The sequence below is a fragment of the Bombus affinis genome, chromosome 3 (assembly GCF_024516045.1).
Source record: "Bombus affinis isolate iyBomAffi1 chromosome 3, iyBomAffi1.2, whole genome shotgun sequence".
Lineage (NCBI taxonomy): Eukaryota > Metazoa > Arthropoda > Insecta > Hymenoptera > Apidae > Bombus > Bombus affinis.
In genome coordinates, this window is record NC_066346.1 from 5,678,466 (window position 1) to 5,704,140 (window position 25,675).

The 25,675-nt window shown below is 35.2% G+C and overlaps 1 protein-coding gene across 2 annotated transcripts in view; it reads right to left on the reverse strand.

Annotated features, from left to right (window-relative positions):
• Positions 1 to 25,675, reverse strand: part of LOC126914038 (uncharacterized) — a 115,129-nt gene that overhangs the window by 69,267 nt on the left and 20,187 nt on the right. For both annotated transcript variants that reach the window (XM_050717475.1, XM_050717476.1), the window contains one exon: positions 21,035 to 21,085. In XM_050717475.1, coding sequence (XP_050573432.1) covers positions 21,035 to 21,085 — 51 coding nt within the window. The remainder of the gene's footprint in view (positions 1 to 21,034; positions 21,086 to 25,675) is intronic.

The following is a 25,675-nucleotide window of genomic DNA, read 5'->3' on the forward strand; positions in this document are numbered from 1 at the left end:
GATTAGCTCGTAGTATCGATGTTATATTTCTAATACGATAAATTCTGTTCGTTAGATAAGTTAAGTGGTAGAAGCATGTCGAGTACTTATTTTTATTAGCCAGAAATTTTAACAACACCGAGGAATTTATATATTTTATCATTCAGTTTCAGTCTTGAAAGAAACGTCGCGCCGATCATTTTTCCTATTCTTTCCTTCTAAACATTGTATTTCGTTGAAAACAATGTTTACTAGTTTCCGATAGTTCCTTCGCGATCAAGAATCTACTTTTACGCGTTTTCTAGTATACAACGTTTTACAATCGTAGAAGATAAACATGCACTTGATGGACCATCAATGACCCAAGAAAGATAACTGCATCTATCGCAAACGATAACTGCACACACCACTTGCTTAGAGTTTTATACCGTTTATAAAAGTTAACGTGCACAACATTACGCTTGCGATGTAATTATTTTGCATATGACGCATTTTCCAGTAACGTTCGATGATTATCAAGCGACGATCTATTAATAATAAAAATGATTAATATTATACATGTGATACAGAAATTATCTACGATTTTCTAAATCGTCGATTTATAGATTGCAAGAGGGTTGCGGAACCTCTTTATTGCGGAATTATTCTCATTTGCTCGGTTATTTTTAGTTGCAATTTCTATAGAAATTGTAGTAACAAAGTTTTCAGCGCTTATTAATTTCAGTATGGCAACATCGTAAAATTCTACTACAGTTTTGCAACGCTGATTATTTTATTAACAGAAGTAAGTGATTAGCCTTTAACCCTTTTGATAAGAAGAGCGTGCATATACGCCTTTAAACGTCGGGTGAACATTTATAGAGAGGAAAAAAAAAAGAAAAGATAGATGCACATACATTGACTCAGGAAAATATTTGAACGTTCACTGTGAAAATCTTTTACGAATACACATTATTATGCATACTATAAGGAACATGCCGCAATTTCATTTTTATTCCAATGTACAATTTGAGACAAATCCGAAGAAATGTTGTATAAGACGCATAATATGTGCATGTACGAAGGTTTTCCATGGCAAGTGCAGAAATATCTTTATCAGTTACTATACATTCCCCGTAACACATAAACGCTTGCATTTATGCAGTTATATACTGAATTATACAAATTACTTCAGTGTATTTTTCCTTACACTTTCCTTACTTGATATATTGTCCAAAACTACTTTCAATCTCGAGAATACAATAGCAGAAGGGTTGAAGATTGCGCTGTTGATCTTTCAAGATCAAATACCTTTCAGTCTGTAAGGAGAATCATACGTTTACCAATTGTGAATAATAAGAACACATCTCGTCTAATGGTTTTATAAAAAGACATAATGGAATAAAATTAAAAATACCGAAGAAAAACACATCTAATTACCGTTTGGTGTAATTAACAATTTATTAGATATTGATAGATTTATTATTAAAACTAAAGCTTTCAGTACATTCAAAATGGTTAGAAGGAAAAACGTTGCTCTTGGAAAAGTTGACTTGCTAAAAATGTCTTTTGTTTTTTTAGGAAGCTTAAAAAACAGTATTCCAGTGATATCGTTTCGAGCCAACGCATAATACAGAAAACGTGATCCTAATCTTGAGGCAAAATCGCGATACCATTGGCAATTGTATGAAAATCGCGATAATAGACGAGAAAAGACGATACGTTGCGAAAACGCGTTTCACGATGCACGCACCGTGACAGGATATGCGTTGCAAGGTACTACCAGGTACTAGCCAAGGCATGATTAATGACTCGAGTAATTTGCAGGAATCCAACGCGATCGAGAACATCGGAGGATACCGGAACGCGTGGCGTCGAGTGCCCAGAGCACAGAAGCGATCAGAGACGACGAATTTGTGGCTTGGGTGAATCACGATTCTCGTGGAAATTCTACTGTCTGTTCATCGACCACAAACGAGCTGACAGTATCGTCTAAAATCATAATCCGCCGCGGTCAGATCATTTATCGTCAACGTAACAGCGAGTTTCTCACTTAACATTCGAAACGGCCAACTGGTAATTCACTTGTAAGAATGCTATCTTCAATCTCGACTCGAGACCCAAGAGTGTCTACGTGTGCGATACGTACCCACGGCTGGATTATCTGTCCGCGTTAAAAATTCTACTCCTAACTTCGTTCGACTCTTGTTCGTCCACTTCATTGATTATTAATTATGTACTTTGGAATTTCGATTCCAGAAGCGACTCTATACGGTATATCGGCGACTGTTTTATTTTATCTGTAGTTTGTATTTTACATCTCTGAAGATTTACAGTGTGCGCCATAAATAGCAGAATCTTCATCGTTTCTTTGCAAAATGCGTTACTTGGTACAGATTGAACGATATTCGAGTGTAATACTAAATCCAATGTTACATATAATATACCGTAAAATGTCATACAAATGCAATAATATATTAAATGCAAATTCAATGCAATATTATATAGTTGTACTTTTATCAACACAACTGGAGAAACAGAGTGTGTGCTGCGATTTGTTTCATCGTCATTTGGATGTATTTGTCGTTGATGTTCCTTTATATGCACTCTGTAAATTTTCGCATCATACGTTTACCAATTGTGAATAATAAGAACACATCTCGTCTAATGGTTTTATAAAAAGGCATAATGAAATAAAATTAAAAATACCGAAGAAAAACACATCTAATTACCGTTTGGTGTAATTAGGAATTTATCAGATAATAATAGATTTATTATTAAAACTAAAGCTTTCAGTACATTCAAAATGGTTAGAAGGACCATCCCATCAATGCATACGTTGTCATGATAATATTTATTATAATTCTATTATAGTTTTATATTATTTTATCGAATTACGTATGATCTATTTGTTCCATCAGAATAAAAATCACAACGTTCGACTGATTAGGTTTCATGTTCGTATAAAGGTGCATCGTTGCGAAAGACGTATCTGTAAAAGAAAGACACTTTTTGGACAACCCAATATTTTACTTACATTGCGGGTGTATTATACCTTATGGCGTCTTATGACATAAAATGCTAAATTACTAAATGAAAACGCCAAAAATGCAGTAAATTTGTTAGAATTTTCCAACTTTTTTCTACATATGTGACCTACGTATGTGCAATGTATGTATCCTAATACGAGTATCCCGATACTTATAGCCAGTAGCGTATAGCGATACCATGCACAAATCGATGTCACGAACGGGACCACACACGTAGATTTCCACGACAAGACCGGATACTTTCTTCGTATCATAGCCAAGGCGTTGTTTTCAACATCATTAAAGGCGTTGCTTTAAAGATCGTTACAGGCGTTATTAAGAGCACGATGTAACGCCACATAATTTTATACGTGGCGAAATGAGCCGGATCACGCGACTCGAAGCTTTTTTGTCGCCGATGAAAAAAGCCAGCAGTGGACACGAGTGTAATACTCTGCTTAGTTACAATGGTTTTATCTATCATTTCGATACGTAGGAGACAGTGAAAGTAGCATTATTTATTAATGTTATTTAAACGTTTTACTAATTCGTCCAACTAAAAATGTTTACTCGTTGCTTCGTAACAGCTTGTACGATACAACGTAACTTGAAACATGAAGTTACTTATAATATTTTCAATCATAAGACAGGCGAAGTTATTGGAACAATTACAGAAAATCTTCCTACGGATACACTACGTGTTACGCAAAAGATTTTCTATAACACGCGATGCGATACGACTATCGCGAACAAGTTGCTAAAGTTCGAAACAAATCGAAAAATCTACGTGCGGATACACGTTACGAGACGTTTGAACTTGCCAGATATTAAATTCATCGGGAATTCCACTTGTACGTTTCTTAATTTCATTACTCAATCACACGATCGATATTCGATTCTTCAGAAATATATGACTTGGCTCGTTTACTATCAGCAACATTTAAACACAGATGCGCTTCGTATTGGACGAAAAATTATCGGAACAACATTTATCGCAACTATTCACACTGTACATGCTATTTTCTCATTCAAATAAAGTCTAGCCACTTTTACGTACGCTTCGAGACTGTTTTTAAATTCCATCGCTGTAATCGTATCATCGATACGATCGCCTCTTCACGGTGCTAACGAAATAATGAAATACGTTAAAGTTTCGTGTGCCAGGCACTATATACTCGCAACAAATTTTCTGCGATAAGCAAATTTCAAATCGTTGTATCTGGAAGAACAACAAAGCGCTACAACTTTTATAAGAACGAAACAGAAAAGTTCTCTCAGTTCGTGGCGAGACATTTTCTCCGGCAGATTTCTGATTTCGATGTCTGCAAGATCATCGAAGGACTAATCGTTTTAGGTACAGACCCGTGTTCAGACGGGATTCATTGACTAAAAGAGTGGATGACGTCAGAGGACAACAAGTCGGACAAGAGGGCGGTCGCATTCTTCTGGAATTCCAGCGGCTCGTTCCTACGGGAGAAGCATTTCCTGCCGCTAACAGAGCTAGAAGGCAGTAACAGTAGCAAAAGGAGAAACGTAGCCGAGAGATTCAACATCCGTCAAGTATTTTTAGGAGGGATTTCATGGAAATATCCTCGGTCCCAATATGCGTCACGTAGCTCGGTTCGGCCTCATAGTTTCGTTCGTTCGCTGCTCGTTCCCGGCGAATTTATTTCGCCAGAGTTGAAGAACGAGAAAGAGAAAGAGGAATAATTGTTCGTTATTCGGTATTATAGTTCGCTAAATGGAAAGAAATTTATATCGATGGCTTGTTAGAAATTTGGTGTAAATGCAGGGCGAGCGAGAACTTGCGATTAGTATTAATAGCTTAGAATAAATAAAATAAAGAAGACGGTAACTTAGGATGAATGCTTGGTGTATGGTAAAATATCGTAGTAACATCTTTCTTCTAGTTTCAGATGTTATTTTTGGCTCTTGTCAAAGGTAGAATTTCGCGTAGAAACGTAGAATTTTAGTCGGAATTAAAAATCGCTGCTTATACATAGAACGTCGAATAAACTTACAGCTGAAACACGTTCGATAGAATTTTCGATATTTTTCTGAAAAGCTTCTATTTCTTTGAGCATCATTTTATCTTTTGCTTCTACTTGTCAATTATCTTATTTTTCTCCCATTTTCATCGCCCCATTCTCATTTTAAATCCGCTTTTTGGGCTATTTTCGATTCACGCGTATCTTTCGCATCCTATCGCTGAGAAAACGTTCCAAGTTTGAAGATAAAGCAGAAGAATCCTTATCGATAGTGCGATCTGGCACTCCAATGTTACGTATAGAAACTCTCTCGAAACATCAAAAGTCTTTCCATTTAGTGAAACCAGAGTGAGTCACGTTATTGTCAAAATTTGAATCTGAAGCTCGCTGTTGAAATTTTCCACGGTACAATGTTTTCAAATCTGCCTGTACACTCTCATCCATCGGCCAGCTACGTGTCGATGATGTTTGGTCACGTATCAGTGACATAATTGCCGGTGTACAAATATTTCAATACAGCGCCACGTAACACTCTTCCTCGATACAAAAGGTAGAGGGGGGGAAAAAGAGTGTCTTACGGTACTGGTTACATCGTACGCCAGAACAGGAAGAAAAGAAAGAAGAGGATGGTAATAAGCTAATAATTCATATGTTCGTTCACCTTGAAAGTTCGCCGGAACGGTCCTTCCACCGATCGATCGGCAAATTTGCCACTGCTGCAAATTTAACGATGACATTATCGGTTAGCAGAGAACGACTACGCGTTTAATGACAGGTGTCGTGCCATCGGCATGGAATTTCGTTTCTCCTTTCGAAGGTGCACCAAGTCGATCGAAACCGTTCTGCAAACACGTACATAAACGTATTTGCTCGCGATCAACGCGGTGGTAATGAGTTGCCAAGTTTACGTGTCAATTTATTCGTTATCGACGAGTAAATATTTGTACACTGATTGTCCTCGATCCCGTCTCCGCGTTTTCTAACACAAGCACGGATCTCGCGGTGAAATTTGTACACCGATGGAACTGTTAACAAACAGGAACTGCCTAAAACGTATTTTCCACTTACACGATTGATCTTTTCTTTCTCACCTTTTTAACTTTCCCTATTTTTTCACGGCGCGTCTCGGAAGGATATTTGGCATTTGCGATTGTGTCATGATGATAAATAGAGCGCGGATTCACAGTAATATCGTATAATGCACGTAACGCGCAGAAATACACGCGACATCGAAAGTATGATACTTTTCAGAATACTTAATAGAACAGCTTTCTGTATAAAAATTTGTTAGATTATGTTCACGAAGATATTTATTTGCATAAATATCGGCAGTCTAACGATAAGTGAAATAGTCGCAGAAAATAAGTGAATCAAAGAGACGAGATCCAAGACTTGTGTGTGAGAATGATAGTATATCTTTACTAATACTATGTTGCACTATATATGCGTAGAACTTTGTACTTTTCATTCGTGCGTTCAACGAGCTTCTTATTCTTCTTATAAGACGTTTCAATTTTCCTACTGCAATGATTTTTTATTTGCTAGTCAGCCATGATGACAAGTGAAGCAATTTCTAGGGAAACGGGGCCCGTGTTACGTTACATAGAACTTCGCGTTCGCTGTTTGCGCGTTGATTGAACTTTTCAATTTTCCTACCACGCATTTTTATTTTCCTATTGAGGCAATCTTTTATTTGCAAGTGGGTCATAATGATAGGTGAACTAGGTTTCCAAGGAGACAAGATCTAAGATTTATGTGTGGGAATGATAGTGTATCTTTATTGGTACTGGAACTTTGTTTATGATACAAATTAATAACGGAGCGAATAATCGAGGATTGAAAATTGATTTTCTCGAGAAATAGATCTACGGCGGTACATTAATGCGAATTAAGTGAAATTTAGATTTTCGAATGATACGATAAATGTTACGTAACGAATGTGGAAAGAAAGTTTCGGGCTGGCAAGGATGAAATTTCGTTTAAATTTGTTCTTTCATCCGTGTTGATCGAGATCTTTGTAAGAGGCTGTTAAGAAAATATTTACCGTAGTGTAGATAAATTTAGAATCAAAACATGGCTAGCGTATTTTATTCCGTAATATGGAATTCTGTGTAATGGCGTTAAGACATGTAATTCGAATTACAAACATTCAAACCTTTAGTTTCACCGTGTTTTCGGATTTCATTTATACGTACAAAAAAAAAAGAAAAAATCTCATAAATCAGCGTACATTCAATTCATACAGCTATAACAAAAGTTGCTAAAAATGCGCGCTTTGAACGATAATCCACCTGTTTGTAGCTCGTTCGTTATTATCCCGGTTAATAATTTTATAGAGATTTTAAAATAGAAATGCAATATGAACAAAGTTCAAAGTAAATCTGCTCCGTTGATCCAAAAATATAGATATAAATATGGATAAGAATACAAAAAAGCTGGAGAACGTGATCAAATAAAATCATCGTATCAATCTAAACGGATGAACAAAACTAATCGCAATTGAGATATTTATCCTCTTAAATACACGCGTTTTGCGTTTCTTTCTTTTCCATTCTTATCCATCGCTACATAGTAAATACATTATTCCGCTATTACTTCAAATCGCTATTCCCATACCACACAATTACCTATATAACAATATAACGATTCTGTAATTCCTCATCCTATACATATATGTATGTGGAAGAAAACCCACCTATAAAACCCGTATCGGACACAAGCTTCTCCCATGTGAGATTGAGAAACGAGCCGACCTTAATACTACAAGTAGCAATTCAGTCAATACGACTCAGCAATGAGTTTACAGAAGCTAACAAGCATTAAAGAGCGTATAATTCTATTCCTAATGAGTATCATCGTTTGCAACCGTTTAGCTTTATTTCTATGAATTAATTTCTCTTCGGGACGATATAAAATACTTTTCGGGTTGCGAGAGAACGTACGAATGTACGAACAATTATTAAACTATTATCATTTTCATGCTTTTTCTTCCTGTTTCGACTTTCTATCTACAGTTATATATGGCAATATCGATGGTAATTGCAGGTCATTGCAGAATATTCAAATTGATTTAGCAAATATTACTGTAATTATTATAGCGTTTTATAAAAAGCTTTAGAAAAGTATTCATTATACGATTAATTGAATATACTATAAGCATTTCCCTGCATGGCACTGTAGATGTAACCATTATTATATGTAAATATCTCAGAATGAACGACAGATAAAGAAATGTTTAATACAATAGCTATTAATACTTTTATTTGGTATGCACATAATTTCCAAGCTATAAATAGACTGCAAAGGTTTATGCACTTACGAGAAATTTAAATGCGCAGGATACAAAATGTTGAGACTAAACTACTGCTTATAGTAATTAGAGAATGAAACAAATCTCTATTTAAATTCCATTGCTTCAATTCTGCCAGTAAAGATCTGATCTTGTCAATTTAGTTAATTACAATTCTACTGTACACGATCTTCAACATTGAACTTCCTTTCCTTCAACGTTACACTACCAATCATAAATAGTAGAATATTGACTGGTTAACTTTACAGCAATTAAGATCTTACGTTGTACGACGCATATAATAGCTTTACGATACGATAAACTCAAAATAATAGAAACGAAAAGCATTTGATTTGTTTTAAGTATCAGAAACTGCCATATTATATACGTAAAATATAAATAAGAATTCATCCAAAGATACTAATATACAGAACCATATTCCTATTAACATATAGAGTCATCTGGATACATCAATAAACCGCGAAATCTTATTCAAGTTCATATTTTCGAGAATATAATTAGGAAAGTAGAACTCGAGTGGGAAGTTGCTTTACCCACCAAGCATTAGTATTATCTACAAAGTATCGAAACAGCTATACTCTGGATATTTTATATATTTCTTCATAACGTATGATTTTGTACAATTCCAAATACCAAGTATTATGGAAAATAGTATACTTTAGATATTTTATATATTTCTCCATATTCTGTCCATTTTGTGAAACTTCAAATTTCTACTACTGTAGAAAGCACTATATTTTGGATGTTTTGTATATTTCTTCATACTGTGTGCATTTTGTGCAATTCCAAATACCAAATATTATGGAAAGTAATATACTTTAGATATTTTATATATTTTTCCTTATTATGTCCATGTTACACAACTTCAAATACCTACTATTGCACAAATCACTATACCTTGGACATTTTATATATTTCTTCATAATGTGTGCATTTTGTGCAATTCCAAATACCAAGTATTATGGTAAGTAGTATACTTTAGATATTTTATATATTTCTCCATATTCTGTCCATTTTGTACAACTTTAAATATGTACTATTGCAGAAATCACTATACTTTGAACACTTGATGTATTTCTTCATACTGTGTGATTTTGTACAATTTTAGATACCGATGATTATAGAAAGTAGTATACTTTAGGTATTTTATATATTTCTCCATATTCTGTCCGTTTTGTGAAACTTCAAATTTCTACTACTGTAGAAAGCACTATATTTTCGATGTTTTGTATATTTCTTCATACTGTGTGCATTTTGTGCAATTCCAAATACCAAATATTATGGAAAGTAATATACTTTAGATATTTTATATATTTTTCCTTATTATGTCCATGTTACACAACTTCAAATACTTACTATTACACAAATCACTATACCTTGGACATTTTATATATTTCTTCATACTGTGTGCATTTTGTGCAATTCCAAATACCAAGTATTATGGAAAGTAGTATACTTTAGATATTTTATATATTTCTCCATATTCTGTCCATTTTGTACAACTTTAAATATGTACTATTGCAGAAATCACTATACTTTGAACACTTTATATATTTCTTCATACCGTGTGATTTTGTATAATTTTAAATACCGATGATTATAGAAAGTAGTATACTTTAGGTATTTTATATATTTCTCCATATTCTGTCCGTTTTGTGAAACTTCAAATTTCTACTACTGTAGAAAGCACTATATTTTCGATGTTTTGTATATTTCTTCATACTGTGTGCATTTTGTGCAATTCCAAATACCAAATATTATGGAAAGTAATATACTTTAGATATTTTATATATTTTTCCTTATTATGTCCATTTTACACAACTTCAAATACTTACTATTACACAAATCACTATACCTTGGACATTTTATATATTTCTTCATAATGTGTGCATTTTGTGCAATTCCAAATACCAAGTATTATGGAAAGTAGTATACTTTAGATATTTTATATATTTCTCCATATTCTGTCCATTTTGTACAACTTTAAATATGTACTATTGCAGAAATCACTATACTTTGAACACTTGATGTATTTCTTCATACTGTGTGATTTTGTACAATTTTAGATACCGAGGATTATAGAAAGTAGTATACTTTAGGTATTTTATATATTTCTCCATATTCTGTCCGTTTTGTGAAACTTCAAATTTCTACTGCTGTAGAAAGCACTATACTTTGGATGTTTCGTACATTAGGTTATCCAAAAAGTTTCTTTCGTTTCATAAGGAAATAAAAGAAGCACGACATTTGTTGTGTTATTTCATCGAATTACGTATGACCCATTTTGTTCCAGCAGAACAAAACGTCCTAAACATAATTCATAACCCATTTCATTCCAATAGAAAGAAAGTTCCGAGACAACCTAACACTTTCTCATTCTCACGCGCATTACGTGCAGTTTTGCGCTCTCAAATTTCGTCCTAAATACGTAAAAATCCGCAGTCTACGCATCGAGGGCTAGGAACTAGTCTAAGATCGTCGAATCGATGATACAGAAGATCGGTCGTTAGAATCGAGACGTGTCGATTTCCGTTAATCCGGAAACCGATGGAGCGGTTTCGGTAGGGTCGTGGCTGGATCGGGCCGCTGGAGGAAGCAACGGAATGCGAGAGAGCCACTCCCGCCTCTCGTCGAAGATACGGGTTGGAGCCGAGCAGCGGCGACCTAGAGGCCGAAAGACAGAGGGAGAGAAAGGAAGCCCGTCTCGAGGAACGACCGAGAGCCTCGTCGAGGAACGTCGCATCGCGAGAAACAGGGAGAGAACGATCGAGCCCAACGAAGAGTGCGTGCTTTTCAGCTCGTTCTTTTGCGCCGAGTGGGCAGCAGCCGATGGCTTCGATCCATAAGATGAAACGAGAAGAAGATAGAATATAGAAGAAGATAGGAAGGTTGGAGTACTCGAGTACTACGGCAAGAGGGAAAAAGAAAGAGGAGATGAAGAGAAGTGTATTCGCGAAGAGAAGAGGAGAGCAGAGGAGAGGAAAGAGTGAGCTAGATTCTTTATACGCTGGCTCACCAAAGTATTTGAACATTTACCGTGGCGAACTTTTTATTTTCATATCGTACGCGTTCTATTTATTCGATTCATTTTTACACGGTTCTTCGTTTCCAGGCTTCGGCGAGTTTCCCATTTCCCATTGCACTACGTCCTTTGGTCCTTTCATTTTTGAAATCTACGTTCTACCTCGAATGCGACGATACGTGAAGAGTATATGCCACGCGGAACATTCTGAAATTTCATTAGCGCTGTAATGCCATTGACACGATTATATCGGTGAATGTCGAAACCAACGTAAAGACGTATATAGAATTGACTAGATATTTATTGGAAGCGTACGTGTAGTGAAATATCGATATACAGTATGACTGGACATATATTTTAAAAGCACGAAGTGAACGTATAATATCGCGCTATCGAATATCTTTTTTAATATAACGGATAGTTGACTGTTTAAATATTTTCGCGATCTGTGCAAATATTTCTGTGGTAAATATCTTGTAACTTCTATATACATTTTCAGATATGTTTCAAGTTTCATCGATATAATCATGATAGTCAAGTGAGACAACAGTGCTAATGAAATTTCAAAATGTTTCGTCTAACGCGCGTAATACGTTCATAAAACGTGTCTACAAGTGTGCAAACGCTTTCGTACGACTGTGTGGATGATACGGGACGAACAAAGAGAGAGGAAACAAGGAGTGGAAGATGTAGGAATGGTAAGATGATAGAAAGAGAGAGAGAGAGAGAGAGAAAGAGAGGAGAAGAGAAGCGTATCAAGGACGACGAAACGAACAGAGTAGTATTATAAAAGGCAGGCGACAGGCGCCCGCCATACCAAAGAGCTTCGTGTTACCGGTATCCAGGTCCCTCCCTTCGACTGGCGCTATAAGGCGCCCTGCTCCGTATAACTTGCCCTTAACCGCGTCTTCTGCTTTCACGGTCTTCTCTTCTCCCAAGGTTGCGCAAATTTCGCTCGCTGACACGTGGCCGAGCGTACGATTTAAACGTATTTACGGGTCGTGCGATGATCGGCATAGTAAATCGAGTTTCGAGGATGTTCACAGACACGAAGCAATTGCTAAATACAAAATGACATACAACATAACGCGAAGAGGCGATAGAACGTTTCAAACGAACAAATCTGAAAAACAAAATCTAAAATACCAGAGATATCGTTGATAACCGCGAGTAGCTGATTACGACATTAAACTCGTACATACAAGTGCTTGAGAAAATTCGGAAAATTCTACTAAAACTGTCTCTCATCTACGAAAAGGTATGATCGATAATATCAATAAATGTACTTATCAAATATAGTCTTACTTCGCCTCGAAAAAAAGGAAAGAAAGAAAAAAGAATCTACAAATCGAATATCGAACAATTAATATGCACAAAGATTCAAAAATTAAATCAGAGCTAGCACGTTCCAAGAAATCTACTTTCGTGGAAACCTCCGAAGATAATGATATAACAAACACGAGCATCAACGACACAGTAAAATGGCCTAACCATAATATAATACGTGTAAGTAATTACTAAGGCGAGAATAACTGAACATCGTCATTATTTGATCGAAGAATTGAAGAGCGTTTGATAGAATATCATCGGCGCTATCATGATGCCAGCAGAAACAATACGGTGATTCAGGACGGGCTTCGAATCGAGAGCGGGAAGCTTAAAAACGCAGCCGGCGTAACGCAATACGAACAAGATTTGTCCTCGTGCGTTTGAAAGGGACTGCACGGAGCGTTGTGCCATGTCCTTCGTCGTATTCGTTGAATTTTGCGCAACCAACTGGTGGAACTCTGTCGCTGACAGCGCGCACAGAGCACGTGCGGAAATAAATCGTATCGCCACAGAAATTCTTTATACACACGCTTCTCGCTTCCCTTTCTTCTTCTTCGTCTTTCCATCTTTTCTCTTTTTTTTTCCTTTCTTCGAGGGAAAAAAAGAATTAACGATTAAGTCCCTCGATATTACTCGTTCGAGACCGAATATCGGGACACGCTTTTTCTTTCCTTTTTTTTTTTTCTTTTTAATGGAAACCGATCGAGATGACTTTTAAAAATCATCGATTCGTGCCTCCTTTTGATAATTATCTCGAGAAAAAAGTTAATGAGGTGATTCTTTGAGACCCGCCCATAAATATATCCTGATAATTCTTTGGAGTAAAAAATGAAAGTGATAACTCTTAAACATCGTCAAGTTGTATCGCCTTTTTATACGGTTGTTTGGTGAAAAAACTAATTAGACGGTCTTCTTTTTAAGTTGTCTGTAAATTTTATGATATTCTTTCATTATTGTCTTTTTTTCTCTGTATTTAAATCGCATAAACTGCTTGGTTATTAGAGACAGAAACTATTCCATAGTTCTATATTATTTTTGACATTATATCGCTGTAATAATATGTAGTAATTATAGACTGTGCGGAATGTTCAATATTTATAGGAAATTTACCGATACGAATACAAGTACTATGAAAAGATATATGAAATATCCAGAATTTGTATGTGTTATAATATTTAGTAAGCGAAAAGCTTAAATTGCATGCAAAAAGGTATGAATTTGCATAAATATTCACAGTCTAGTAATAATTATCGTTATACCGATGGTTTAACGTATTCATTGTTCGTTGACTATTCATTATCTGCAATATATTAACAAATAATTTTCATACGAAATGTATCCATGTATTTGCACAAAAATCCTAAATCTATTCGTAAGAAGAGTACCGTAATAATCGACGATACAATGAAGAAAAGATTGACTTCGTATAAAAGGATGCTAAGTTTACCGCGATTCTAATAATTGCAAAATTCTATTCCACTGTACCGCCGATGTTAATCGAAAGAATTCAAAGGATCTGCCTATAGAAATTGCGTTATGTACACGATTCCCGTTCTCGAAGCTTCTCAACCGTCCCACTGTTTTAATTGCCTCCGGTTCGTAGTCCACCGCATTACGGAATGTTGGTTCGAGTTTCATGAATGAAGAAATTTCTCCTATTTCCCGGGTGAATGCAACAAGTGGCGATGAGCGGTCTTTTATCTGCTCTGCTCCATCGTGCTGGCCCAGTTTCCTTCTCCGAGCACAAATCTACTACACACCGACTACATCTGCTGCCTCGTGACAGACAAACTCTCATAATCAATTTCTTTCTTCCAACGAACGTAATCAAATTCTTCTTCTTTTCTCTGCGTATTTATTTCTAGATTCGCGAAATCTCTCGAAAGCTGGAATGCGCCTTTCTTCTTTTCTCTTCTTTTTTTTTTTTCTTTCTCGAAAGTATATCTATCTTGTGAGAAACTAAAATTTCAAGAAATTTCGTTGAGAAAACACGATTTATCTTTCCTTAATGTAAATACAACGAATTGACGAATATAACGAATGTAACAATTAAAACGTAAGCGTAAAGGCCAGAGACACAAACTCAATCGCGTCGTTATTAGTTAACTTTTAATTGTAATGATACGATTTACGGGAATTTCTCTATCGTCGAGAAACTAATACACGAAATAAGATTAAATCAGCCGAATTATACAGTCATCCAGTCGACAACGCTGTACGAAGATTAAATAAAAATAAATTAGTATCGTCAGTTTCGTACTTTCGCCCGAGTTATTTATACAAGTTATTATTTATTCGGAGAATTTCGAGACTTTCGAATCACAAAAATAGCGTAAACTTGTTGACTTTCGAGGGGGACTTTAAATTTTCAAAGCACCGAGCGTCTCACATCTACTTCGTTTTTTTATTTTCTTCTCGTTTTTCCAATTCCTTTTTTCCCCATCCTTTCACTTATACCACCCGCATTTACGCGGATGACGAATACCACCAGCAATCTGATTTTATCATGCTAATACCGCTATCGTGAGAGACCTCGTGTTTTTTCCTCGACCGACGATTCCGCGCTGTCGACCGATACTTTTATCGCCGCGAAATAACTCGATCGAAACGGACGGCCGATTTATCGTAAAAATTACGTCAAACGATAGAACGAATTCGGTCTAACGATTCACGTGATCTTTAAACGCTTCTGAATTCAATTGCGTCTCAATCGTACTCACTATCCTCGTGATTATGCGAATGGATATATCTTCTTCGATTAATCTCTGCCCGTTTCTGTTTTTTAATTAAGTGTTCTATATTAGGAAGCTTCACAGCGATATTCAGTCGCCTTGCGATAATTATTTTACGTATCGTGGAATCCAAATTAATTTCTGTAGGACGCTTGTACTAGTTCTTTTTTCAACTTTCTCTTTCATCCAGATCCTATCTTTTTAACGTTTGTATGATGTAAGCGTTTTTACAAATTTCATCAAGCTCGCACGATTCAGCCTCGTAGTTCTATAACTAGTCAACTGATCTATACTTTACGTTATGAAGACCGTGGAAGATAAGCTCCACACGCTTTTCGTGTTTTGTGATCTACCGATTAAAAAATGCCATACGACGTTATCGTATCCTATATTTCTAGATCTCCCTTTCTATTACGCTCTTTACCGCGGTATTTGAATCCGCGAGAGTATTTGAATACCCGGAGTAAAAATCTTGCACGCATACATCACGCGTATTATACGAAAGATTTTGAAATTTCGTTAACATCGCCAGACACGACTGTTAGGATTGCATTATACATTGAAACAAATGTGAAAATTATATATTTCTGCTTGCGATTAATTTCCCCAATTAAATGAAATTGTAACAGCTTGATTTAACAAAGTAGCTTGCCAATTATTTTGCGATTGAAATTTAACAAGAATTTCTATATCTACGTTAATTAATAATTTTCTACATGGTTTTCATTTTTCTACTGAACCACTTTACTCCCTACGAACTCTAATTACGTCAGTTGCTCGCGTTTTTCTGTTTCCACTCTTTTAACGGTATAATTTCGTTTCTCATCCAACGATAAACCTATAGAAACAAGAGAGATCGCGTTCTGAACATAGCTCACAGGCTTAATTATACCTTCAAGAACATTGGAGCCCTGACAGGATCGCTTTATATAAATACAGGCCACACTGTCGACAAGAGATATTCACCTCAAGTGGCATATAACTAGCGAACTAGTGCACTTGCATTGACGATTATGTATACAGTATCGAGTGGAAGAAACTTTAGGACGCTATAAATTTTCTTAACTTTAATACTAAACATTTCTCACCATATTGTCAACCAATCGTTTATTCTCTACCATACGTATATTATATTTGTTCACTGTTCTTATTAAAATCAATTACTAACGTCTTGTTATAAATGTCTTATTAAATCGAATATTATAAAAATGGTAACATTATCGTGTCTTTCTATATTTCTTATTTTATAAACTATCTTTCGCCCATCGCTGTATATACATACTTTCTTTATATTTACCATTAGAAATCGGGTTACTCGGGCTTACACGAGTCACACTGAATTCGAGTAACTTGACTAATCTGAATAAGGCTTAACGTCAGCGGATGTACAGTTCTTGTAGCCAGAGGCGCTATTATTTCGTCATAGCAGGCTTGGCATATAAACGGTACCATCTTGCGTTATACGTCATGGTACGTGAGATCTCAATGGTCGCACAGTGTGTGTATTAATTACACGCGTATGTATTAATTAAATCGCGATCTGTCGAGGTATCGCGCGCTAAATGTCCAGGAGAAAATTAGACGAGCACGGTGAATAGAATTTTCCAAAACGATAGTATAATATCATTCGAGTCCTTGGCAACGGATCGTTTTGCATGGAAATAAAAGCTTACGCGTTGTTTTGTTAGAAGTCTATCTCGCATGGATGGAAGTGTTGCCGGAAACGATGTGATTTCCATGGAAAATTGCAATTTTAGACGATTATGCTCGGACATCGATTCCGAAGTAAGAACTCTTTAAGGAAATCTTTAAACTTTGTACTTGGACATATCCCGTTTGGAGAATTCGATTGTTGATTTGAAAATTTGATATTCCTTTTTAATGTAATCTAATGGTATTGACAAGTAATAATAATAATAATAAAAAGGTATTATCGTCTATGAAATAGTAGTATTCCTTCTTACTTGACTAATGTATTTCCCGATTCTCTATCTCCACGCATTCTAATCAGAGAATCGAGCGAGATTCTAAAATCCAATTTTTCAATTGCAAATACATTCTGCGACAACGACGAAAGGTGTGTTATTAATTGGATGGAAATTATAGGACTAAAAATGATACATAAATAGACTAAAAATTCTATATTCCTATAAACAGCTTACTCGTTGATCCACTAATTAAATACTATTATTTATTTATAGATATACAGTTATTCAGCTGAGAAATTGTTTAAATATTTTATATATCTACGTACATTATCCTACGTTCAAAGAATTTTTATGTATTTAAGAAAAATAGCAAGTACCCGGATAATTCAGTGGAAATCACAGAATGACGAATTATTCTCGGATCAATGTAATTACTTGCGAAATAGCTACTAATTATTTTATTGTTTAGTTACTATTCTGTACTTCTTGATAATTGTAAGAAAAAAGGAAGAAATTACATCAACTACCAGAAACATAATCCTTCGAAGTAACTTTTAATATCTCGATGATTCCCGGTACCGATTAACTCAACGTGACTCGGCATCGGAAATAATTTCTAGTTCGATATTCAACTTAATTGAAAGTCGCGACGACAGCGAGACATCGATCTCCCGAAGACGATTTCGCTATAACCAACCTTATTACGCAACCATAATCTGCGAGAGATCGAACGAACGCGTCTCTCTCCAGCGGAATCTATCTATCGATGGCTGAGGGATCTGCGTGCTCGTATCGATCCAGAAAACCAGTTTAGGATCAGCCACGAAAAGAGAAAAGGAAGAAAGAGGGAGCAGAGGCAGTCAAAACCAGCCGCAAAACCGAGCATTGTAAAAATGCCAGTAAAAATAGCATGAAACATAATTTTAGGGTCTGGCCTTAAAAATTTGTTCGAAAACGATAGACTAATTTCGAGAGGATCAAAGGGTCGATTTACCAGAACAGCTACACGTTGAAAAGTTCCCGATTTTTAGATTATTTGTAACGGATAATTATAGAAGCGAACCATCTTTCTTGCGCGATGGATTAAAGCGAATTATTTTACTTAATAAAAGTAATATTATTTAATAAGAGGAATATAGGAGCTGGCACGTTAAAAGAGTAATACTTATATCTAAGAACTCAATAATTTTGAGGTCGTGAATATCAATTGTACAAGCTAATTATCCTCTAGGACGAATCAAGACAGATTATTCTGTCCGATTGGATTTGGAATCTCAGAATTGCAAAACTATTTTAATTCTATCTTTAACGATTAATTAGTGACATAGAACTCGTAGCAGTTTAGTAATCTAATTGTAAATTTAATCGGTTAAAAATGTTTCATTCAGAGACAGAACATTCAAAGAATATAATTTAAATCGTACGAATTTGAAGAACATAGTTTTACTCGTAAAGAAATCTGTTCACTCATAAACGATCGAATTATTAATTAGTTATTAATTCAATTTCTACACGTGTTAAACTATCTATCTTCCAAATCTCAATTTTCCGACGAACTTACGAAACATACGTCTATACTTACTTTTGCACATGAAATTTCTTCCGGAAAAAACGTGCATGTTTTAACGGAGAAAACGAAGTTTCTCTCGCAACCTGTACGAGATTTTCACGCGTATATTAAAGTAGATTCTTGTAATTTCCTCGATACAAGCACGATAAGACCGATCGGCTTCCATCAAGTATTAGAATGGTGTTTGCTAGCAAGTCTACGTCGACCACGGAAATGGCGATACCCTGAAACCTATAGCCATATGGTTCGTCGCAATCAATAAGATCGATTTACAACACGTCCGTTCGAGTTATAAGATGATCTTTTTCGCGTATGCAACACGGATTGGTCGTGAATGAAAATGAGAAACTGCAGATGTTCGTTACGCTTGCGCTTGCGTCTCGAGAATCCGTGATGTTTCATAGTGTAGTAACAATTTACGAAAGAACATAATGTGAATATTATTCGAAATTAGAAACGTTAAACGATTTTACGATAGAAAATTAATGTATTACGATATTTGTAGGTATATAGGTTAAATGAAATTTCCAATTAGTTAACGAACGTACAAATATATTATTACAAACTTTTGTTCGATTTTAACGTTACGATAAGTATAGAACCTATAATTGAGGACAATTTAGTAAAAGACCGATAATAACGAGATATTCTAAAAACGAACGTTATCGAACTACTAATTATTATTACTACTAATCGTCCATTGATATATGCTCTTGGTCAACTAATTGCAACATTTATTCTAATTTCATACTTTTAAAAAACTATGTGGAAATGTACGATAAAAGTAAATAGACAAATGCTAAAATAAAGTAGCTCTAAAGTTAAAATTGAAGAGTTGAAAGCTAATTAATAGTAAATAACTGGTTATTAATATAGGACGCACGATGGAAGAAGCATCATTGTATTCAGAAATATAGAACTTATTCATCGTGTTCCTGTTAATATTTATACGTTCTATTAAACTCCGATAAATTAAACGAAGATACTGATCGAATAAAAACTTTAGTTCTCAACTGAATAATCGAATTTTCCATAAGCTCCCATTTAACTTCACTGATTTACATTTGCTTACAATACCCGTTCACACTGGCTTTCAAATGCATTTTCCTTCAAGCGATACACTTGTTCAATTACGCCTATCTGCATTTTCAATGCATACTATTACATTCCAAGGCGAATAAAAATATTCCACATAGGTGACTCAAATCTTAATAAATCTCCACGATCTTCGTATTATACGCTCGTATGAAATAAATCGTTAAAATATGCTGAAAATCAATTTTCTTTACGAACTAATTTCTACGTGCATTTAATAACAGTCAATCAAAAATGTCATGCTGATATACATACATACGCACACATACACACACACACACACACACATATATATATGCTAAAATTTTACACGATGCTATTTGAAACATTAATTCAGACACCATGAAACACGTTTCTCTGATACGTTCGTCGTAGTCGTAGAACTTTTGCTTTGAGCTAGGTCGTGAGATGTGACACGCGTTAAAGGACGATCTCCACGACTCGCATGCTAAACGTTCACGGGTAATAAACATGAGTTATCGCTCGAACGATTGCGTGGGGCTACACATTCCATGTGTTCACGTACTGTCGGTGGAAGAGATATAGCGAGGTTATAAAATCAATCAGACGTTGTAATTTACTTGTTCCAAGAGTCGACACAATAATTTCAGACACACAGTGACTTGCATTAATATTCGAACATCATGGAAAATGGAAATACCGATCGTTCAGTTTGAAACATTTCCTACATATTATAACGATTTTAAACAAGCAAACAGGAACAAATTAGCCTTTTTAATAGAAATATAATAATTTCTTTCGATGTTTCTCAAAGTATCTTTGAATTATCTTGAATTATTAATCGTTATTACTAAATGTTATAATCGTTATTCTAATGGTCAACTTTTGACTGTATATCGATTTATGAATGATTTTAGCAGGCTGAGATTCAAGGTGCGTCTATAAAATGCGTCAGATTCTGGGCGCGGTTACATCAATCGATGTCGCTGATTAAATGCTATAATTTATGACATCGCTGTATCTGTTGCAGCAAGTATACGGACAAGCATGGACTATATCCGCAAACGCACACGCGTGTCAGCGATTAAAATACGGAAGAGGAAGACACTCACCTTCGGGTCTCAGTCCGTCGGCGAAAAGGCAGTACGGGGGTGGCGGCGACTCTGAAACGAGGAAGAAGAATAACGAATTAATACGTATGGCGAGTGTTTTTCGAGAAATTCGAAAGCTGGATTTTTCATTTGATCTTTTGACTTTAGATGTGCTAGTATTTAAATTATACATATAACGAGGTCTCTTATCCTTTTATGTCTTAGGCGTGTTAACTATTTATTAAAATTGTTATTTCTTCGATTTTTCACTTAATTTTTTCTTATCAAGATTTCCTTATGAATACAAATTGAGCGAATAAATAATCTATAGCTTGTATTGCACTTTGTTATAACCGATATGAAAAGATAAGAAATGAAATACTTTATGAAGTGGAACTTAATCTTTAATTTAAGCAGAACTCACTATCAGCTTATATGTATATTTATTACTGATTTTTTTAGAATATTAAATACCATACACGAAGCTACTAATTAGGAATCAATGAGCAAAATATAATTATTCAAATAAGTATTATCGTAATTATATGGTGAATAATTTATCTACTAGTTCCTAAAGGTACATTAATTTATTTTCAGTCGTTAGTTACCTGCAAGTAATTTAGATTTTAATTTATTCTATATTAACACAGCAATAAAAAATAATTTACAGCGTTCTTAATCTGCCCGAAACGAACATAAAACACTTCTCATCGCAATAAAAAATTTATTTTTATTCATTAACTATTCATTTAAATTAACTGTCTAATTTAAATCAATACCTACTATAGATTACAATTTTGCCTTACTTTGAGCTAAAGGAAAATAATTCAAATTATAGCAAAAAGTAATTTACAATCTTCCCATACATGTTACAATTACAACTAGATATTATCAATCGATCCAAAACACTTTTAATTTCGACAACAAAAGAATTGTTACTGCCAATTATTAGACGGCCAATGTTAATGCATTTATGCGAAATTAGATAAAAATATATAAGATATTCAAAATAAAGTACTCGCTACAGCATTTAGGTGAAACGAATCTCGCTTTCCTATTTTACTTATTTAAAATCAGGCTAATTAGGCTAATCTGCTATTGGGCTTAATCATAGATACATACGTGTACGATATTTACGTTATTATACTGGTCATATTACTGATAACAGATATCAATTACAACGTATTGCTACATTGCTATAACGCAGCTAGATTAGTTAGAAGATTCATATATTTACATTAGCAGAAAATTCATATGTTGGAAAAACTGTAAGAAAGAAAAACGGAAAAGAAGAAAAATCTTTAATTAGGCTCCATTTTAATAAAAATATAAATTTGCATAAACATCCACGGTCTACCAATTACATTTATCTCGTAAGCATCCTGCGCGTCGTTGGAATACAGCACGGCACGTTAAAAGGAAACGAAGAACATTCATTAAAGGCGCCAGACCGCGATCAATCTATTTTCGTGGGAATCTCGTTACGCTCGCGTCCCGATTCCACTTTAATCCAGAACGGATTGCCGCGACGCGACGGTTGGTCGCGAGTGCGAGAAATTAGAAACCGACTCAAGGCTCCGCGTTTCGATTAAGCGGAATTAATGGGAATCCGCGCGGGGCGGCGCGGTACGGCGCGGCACGGCTCGCCGAACGAACGAACGAAACGAAACAGGCCTGGCGCCCGTTAGAAGCCACGCTCCAAAAGCGGACGATTCTATTATTGGCGCGGCCAACAGCGAAACCGGTACGCCGCTTTTCGTCCTTTTACGTATCGGCCTGAAAGCGTAGAGGACAAACGGTGGGCTCCCGCGAGTAAAATTGCGAACGTCAAGGTAACCGAGCGGACGCGAGCGGCGCCTAACCGATCGAGATGCCGCGACGCGACGCGACGTCGCGTCTGCCGACAGGGAATTCTCAAGGAACGCCACCGAATCTCCTAGCGATGGGATCAAGTTCGGATATTTACTTGCAAAACCGCATCAAATACAATGCGCAACGTTCGCTTCGTAAGGATTCGAATTATGCTACGTTCATAATATGTACATATATGTATGTATGTGCTTGTAAATTCGAATCAAATTGAATAATAACATATATAAAAAATAATAAGTTTTACTTTGGAATTGTTGAATATTCTTCGCAAATAGACTGCGGATTTCGAGGAATTGCGTTTACGAGAAATTTAAAGGTACGAGAAAAGGCACACGCAATGCACGTAATACTGGTTATAATTTTTAATAGATACAACGAATCTACGTTTGATATAATTTTTAAGAAGAATAATCGAAGGTAGATGAAGGTAGGCTAAGATCTTAATTAAATTAAATAGATTAAAATACGTGTTTCTGGTCGCGATCGACAAATTTATACAGATTTTATGAGACGTCAAATATTTGAGATGTTTGATACGTTCTAAACACATAAAGGTAAAATTATGATCGATCGATCGTTTCTATGATAATTATCGTATCTTATATGAAAGCAGGAAATGTCCTAATATTATAAGTATGCATGTACATCTATTATAATACTTGCGACATACTTGAGTTCGTCAGTAAAATTTGCAATACGATTAGGAGCAGCAAGGCTGCATCGACGATACATACCGACAACTGGGTTAACGAGCCTTTTTCCTTCCAAAGGATTTGTCCCTCGATCAAGACGTAGTATTTAATGATATTCATTTATTCAGAGAGAGATCTTCTGTCGATACATTGCTCTGTATTTAATTACATACTATACCGGTATTTTGTGCTTTGTACACTTGTTTGTACATATATTATTACATGGAAATATTTATATTTGGGGGAGTTGGTACTTAGAGTTTATCGTTAGATAAAGCTACATTTGTATTAAAATTAGACACTATCATAATATATTGAAGGACATTATTATATGAAAATACTGGAATTTTAAAGACTTTATATACGCATAATTATAGGGTGAACGATGTCGGATATTTCCAAATGGAGATATTAGCTTTTTGGAAAATTTGTACTAAATTATATACTGGAAAACGTTGTTGAAAAATTCATACTTTAATTATACGGTGTAACCTATTGTTAAACAGAAATATTGGCTATTCGAGGAGTTTAGTTATATATTATTTAGTTGTATATCTATCAAGGAACAATGCGATAAGAATACTGATATGATAAAATGTTAAAGAAATAAAATGTCCTCTATATGTTATACCATTTGAATGTAACATGTATCGTGCAAATATTCGGACAAGAAATATGTCGAAATTAATTCGTACGATTTCTCGTACGATGAATACAAAGAGTTTAATAATGCTACGCGTAGAATATATTATACCTTTGAAATAAAATTACTTTTTCTTCTCTTTCTTTATATCAAGTGACATGCAATTATAAGTATTAAAAAACAGACACGCGAGATATCTCGTCTAAAACGACGTACGAACAACATGGGGACGTGAGATATCTGGTTTACAGTGTCGCGTACACAACATCGTGTCGCGAGATATCTCGTCCGCGAATGCGAAGAGGTTAATCTGAATGTCCTTGACAAGGAAACGAATGGCAAGGAAGATAATGGATTATAAAAAAAAAAAAAAAAAAAAAAGGTAATGCAAGGAATGTAACGCAGATACTGTACATTAAGTAGAACGCATTGAAATTTGTTTACCAAACAGAAGATGAATAAACATAATAAATATAATAATATACAGTATTTAAGTAAACATTTTACGCCAGACTGTGAAATAGTGTTTAAGTTACCTGTATATAAGTAGTAAATTACATTGTTGTTTTCTCTTCTACCGAAATACGTATTATACGAGCTTAAACTTGAAATTAATAGCATGAAGCAACACGCAATTCTATCTGTGCGGTTGTAACGAAACAGCGAAACGTATTTTACGCCAAAATTCCTGAGTACATAGTAACAAATAATATTCGAGCAAAAGACGCATAATGACAGACAATGGCGCCTACGCACAAATCTTCTGTCACGATTGTCTCGATCCTGGCTTCCAAACGAACAATCACAGAGAATCAACTGCCGCGATTCTATTTATACTTTATATACTTCGATCGAGTCACGCAGGTTCATAGAATATTTCTTTGAACTTAAACTCGCTTTGACGATTTTTAAGTTCCTTATTATCTGAACTAACTCGTCGATTGAAATTCATTTGCCTCGCTTTATAAACTCCGTTTTCGAAACGTAACGAATAAAATACAATTTCGGTGCTAACTTAATTACGCTAAAATCATTGGTAAAAAGATTGGACAGACATCGGCACGCGTCGCTCGAAGAATCTCACCGACGTTCAAGTCCTATTTACAAACAGAATAAATCCATTCTATGACTCTTGAATGAGGAACGAAGAAACGAAAACGAAAAAGAAAGAAATAACGAAGTAAAAAGAAAGGAAAGGAACAGAAGAGAAACTGAGAAGCGGTATAAAAAGCAAAACGACAAAAGAACATACACCTTTGTAAAGAACGTAATATCGTGAATTACGTAAGAACAAGGACACGATCCTCAAAATAATGCCTTTAAACATTTATTTATACTCACGAGAAAGTTCGTGGTTCTTTTTTTTTTTTCTCTCTAGCCTGTCTTGTCTCGTATCTTCGAAAACTCGTTTCTCGTTGATTCCCTAATGTCACGTAATATTGGAAAACAAAGAGG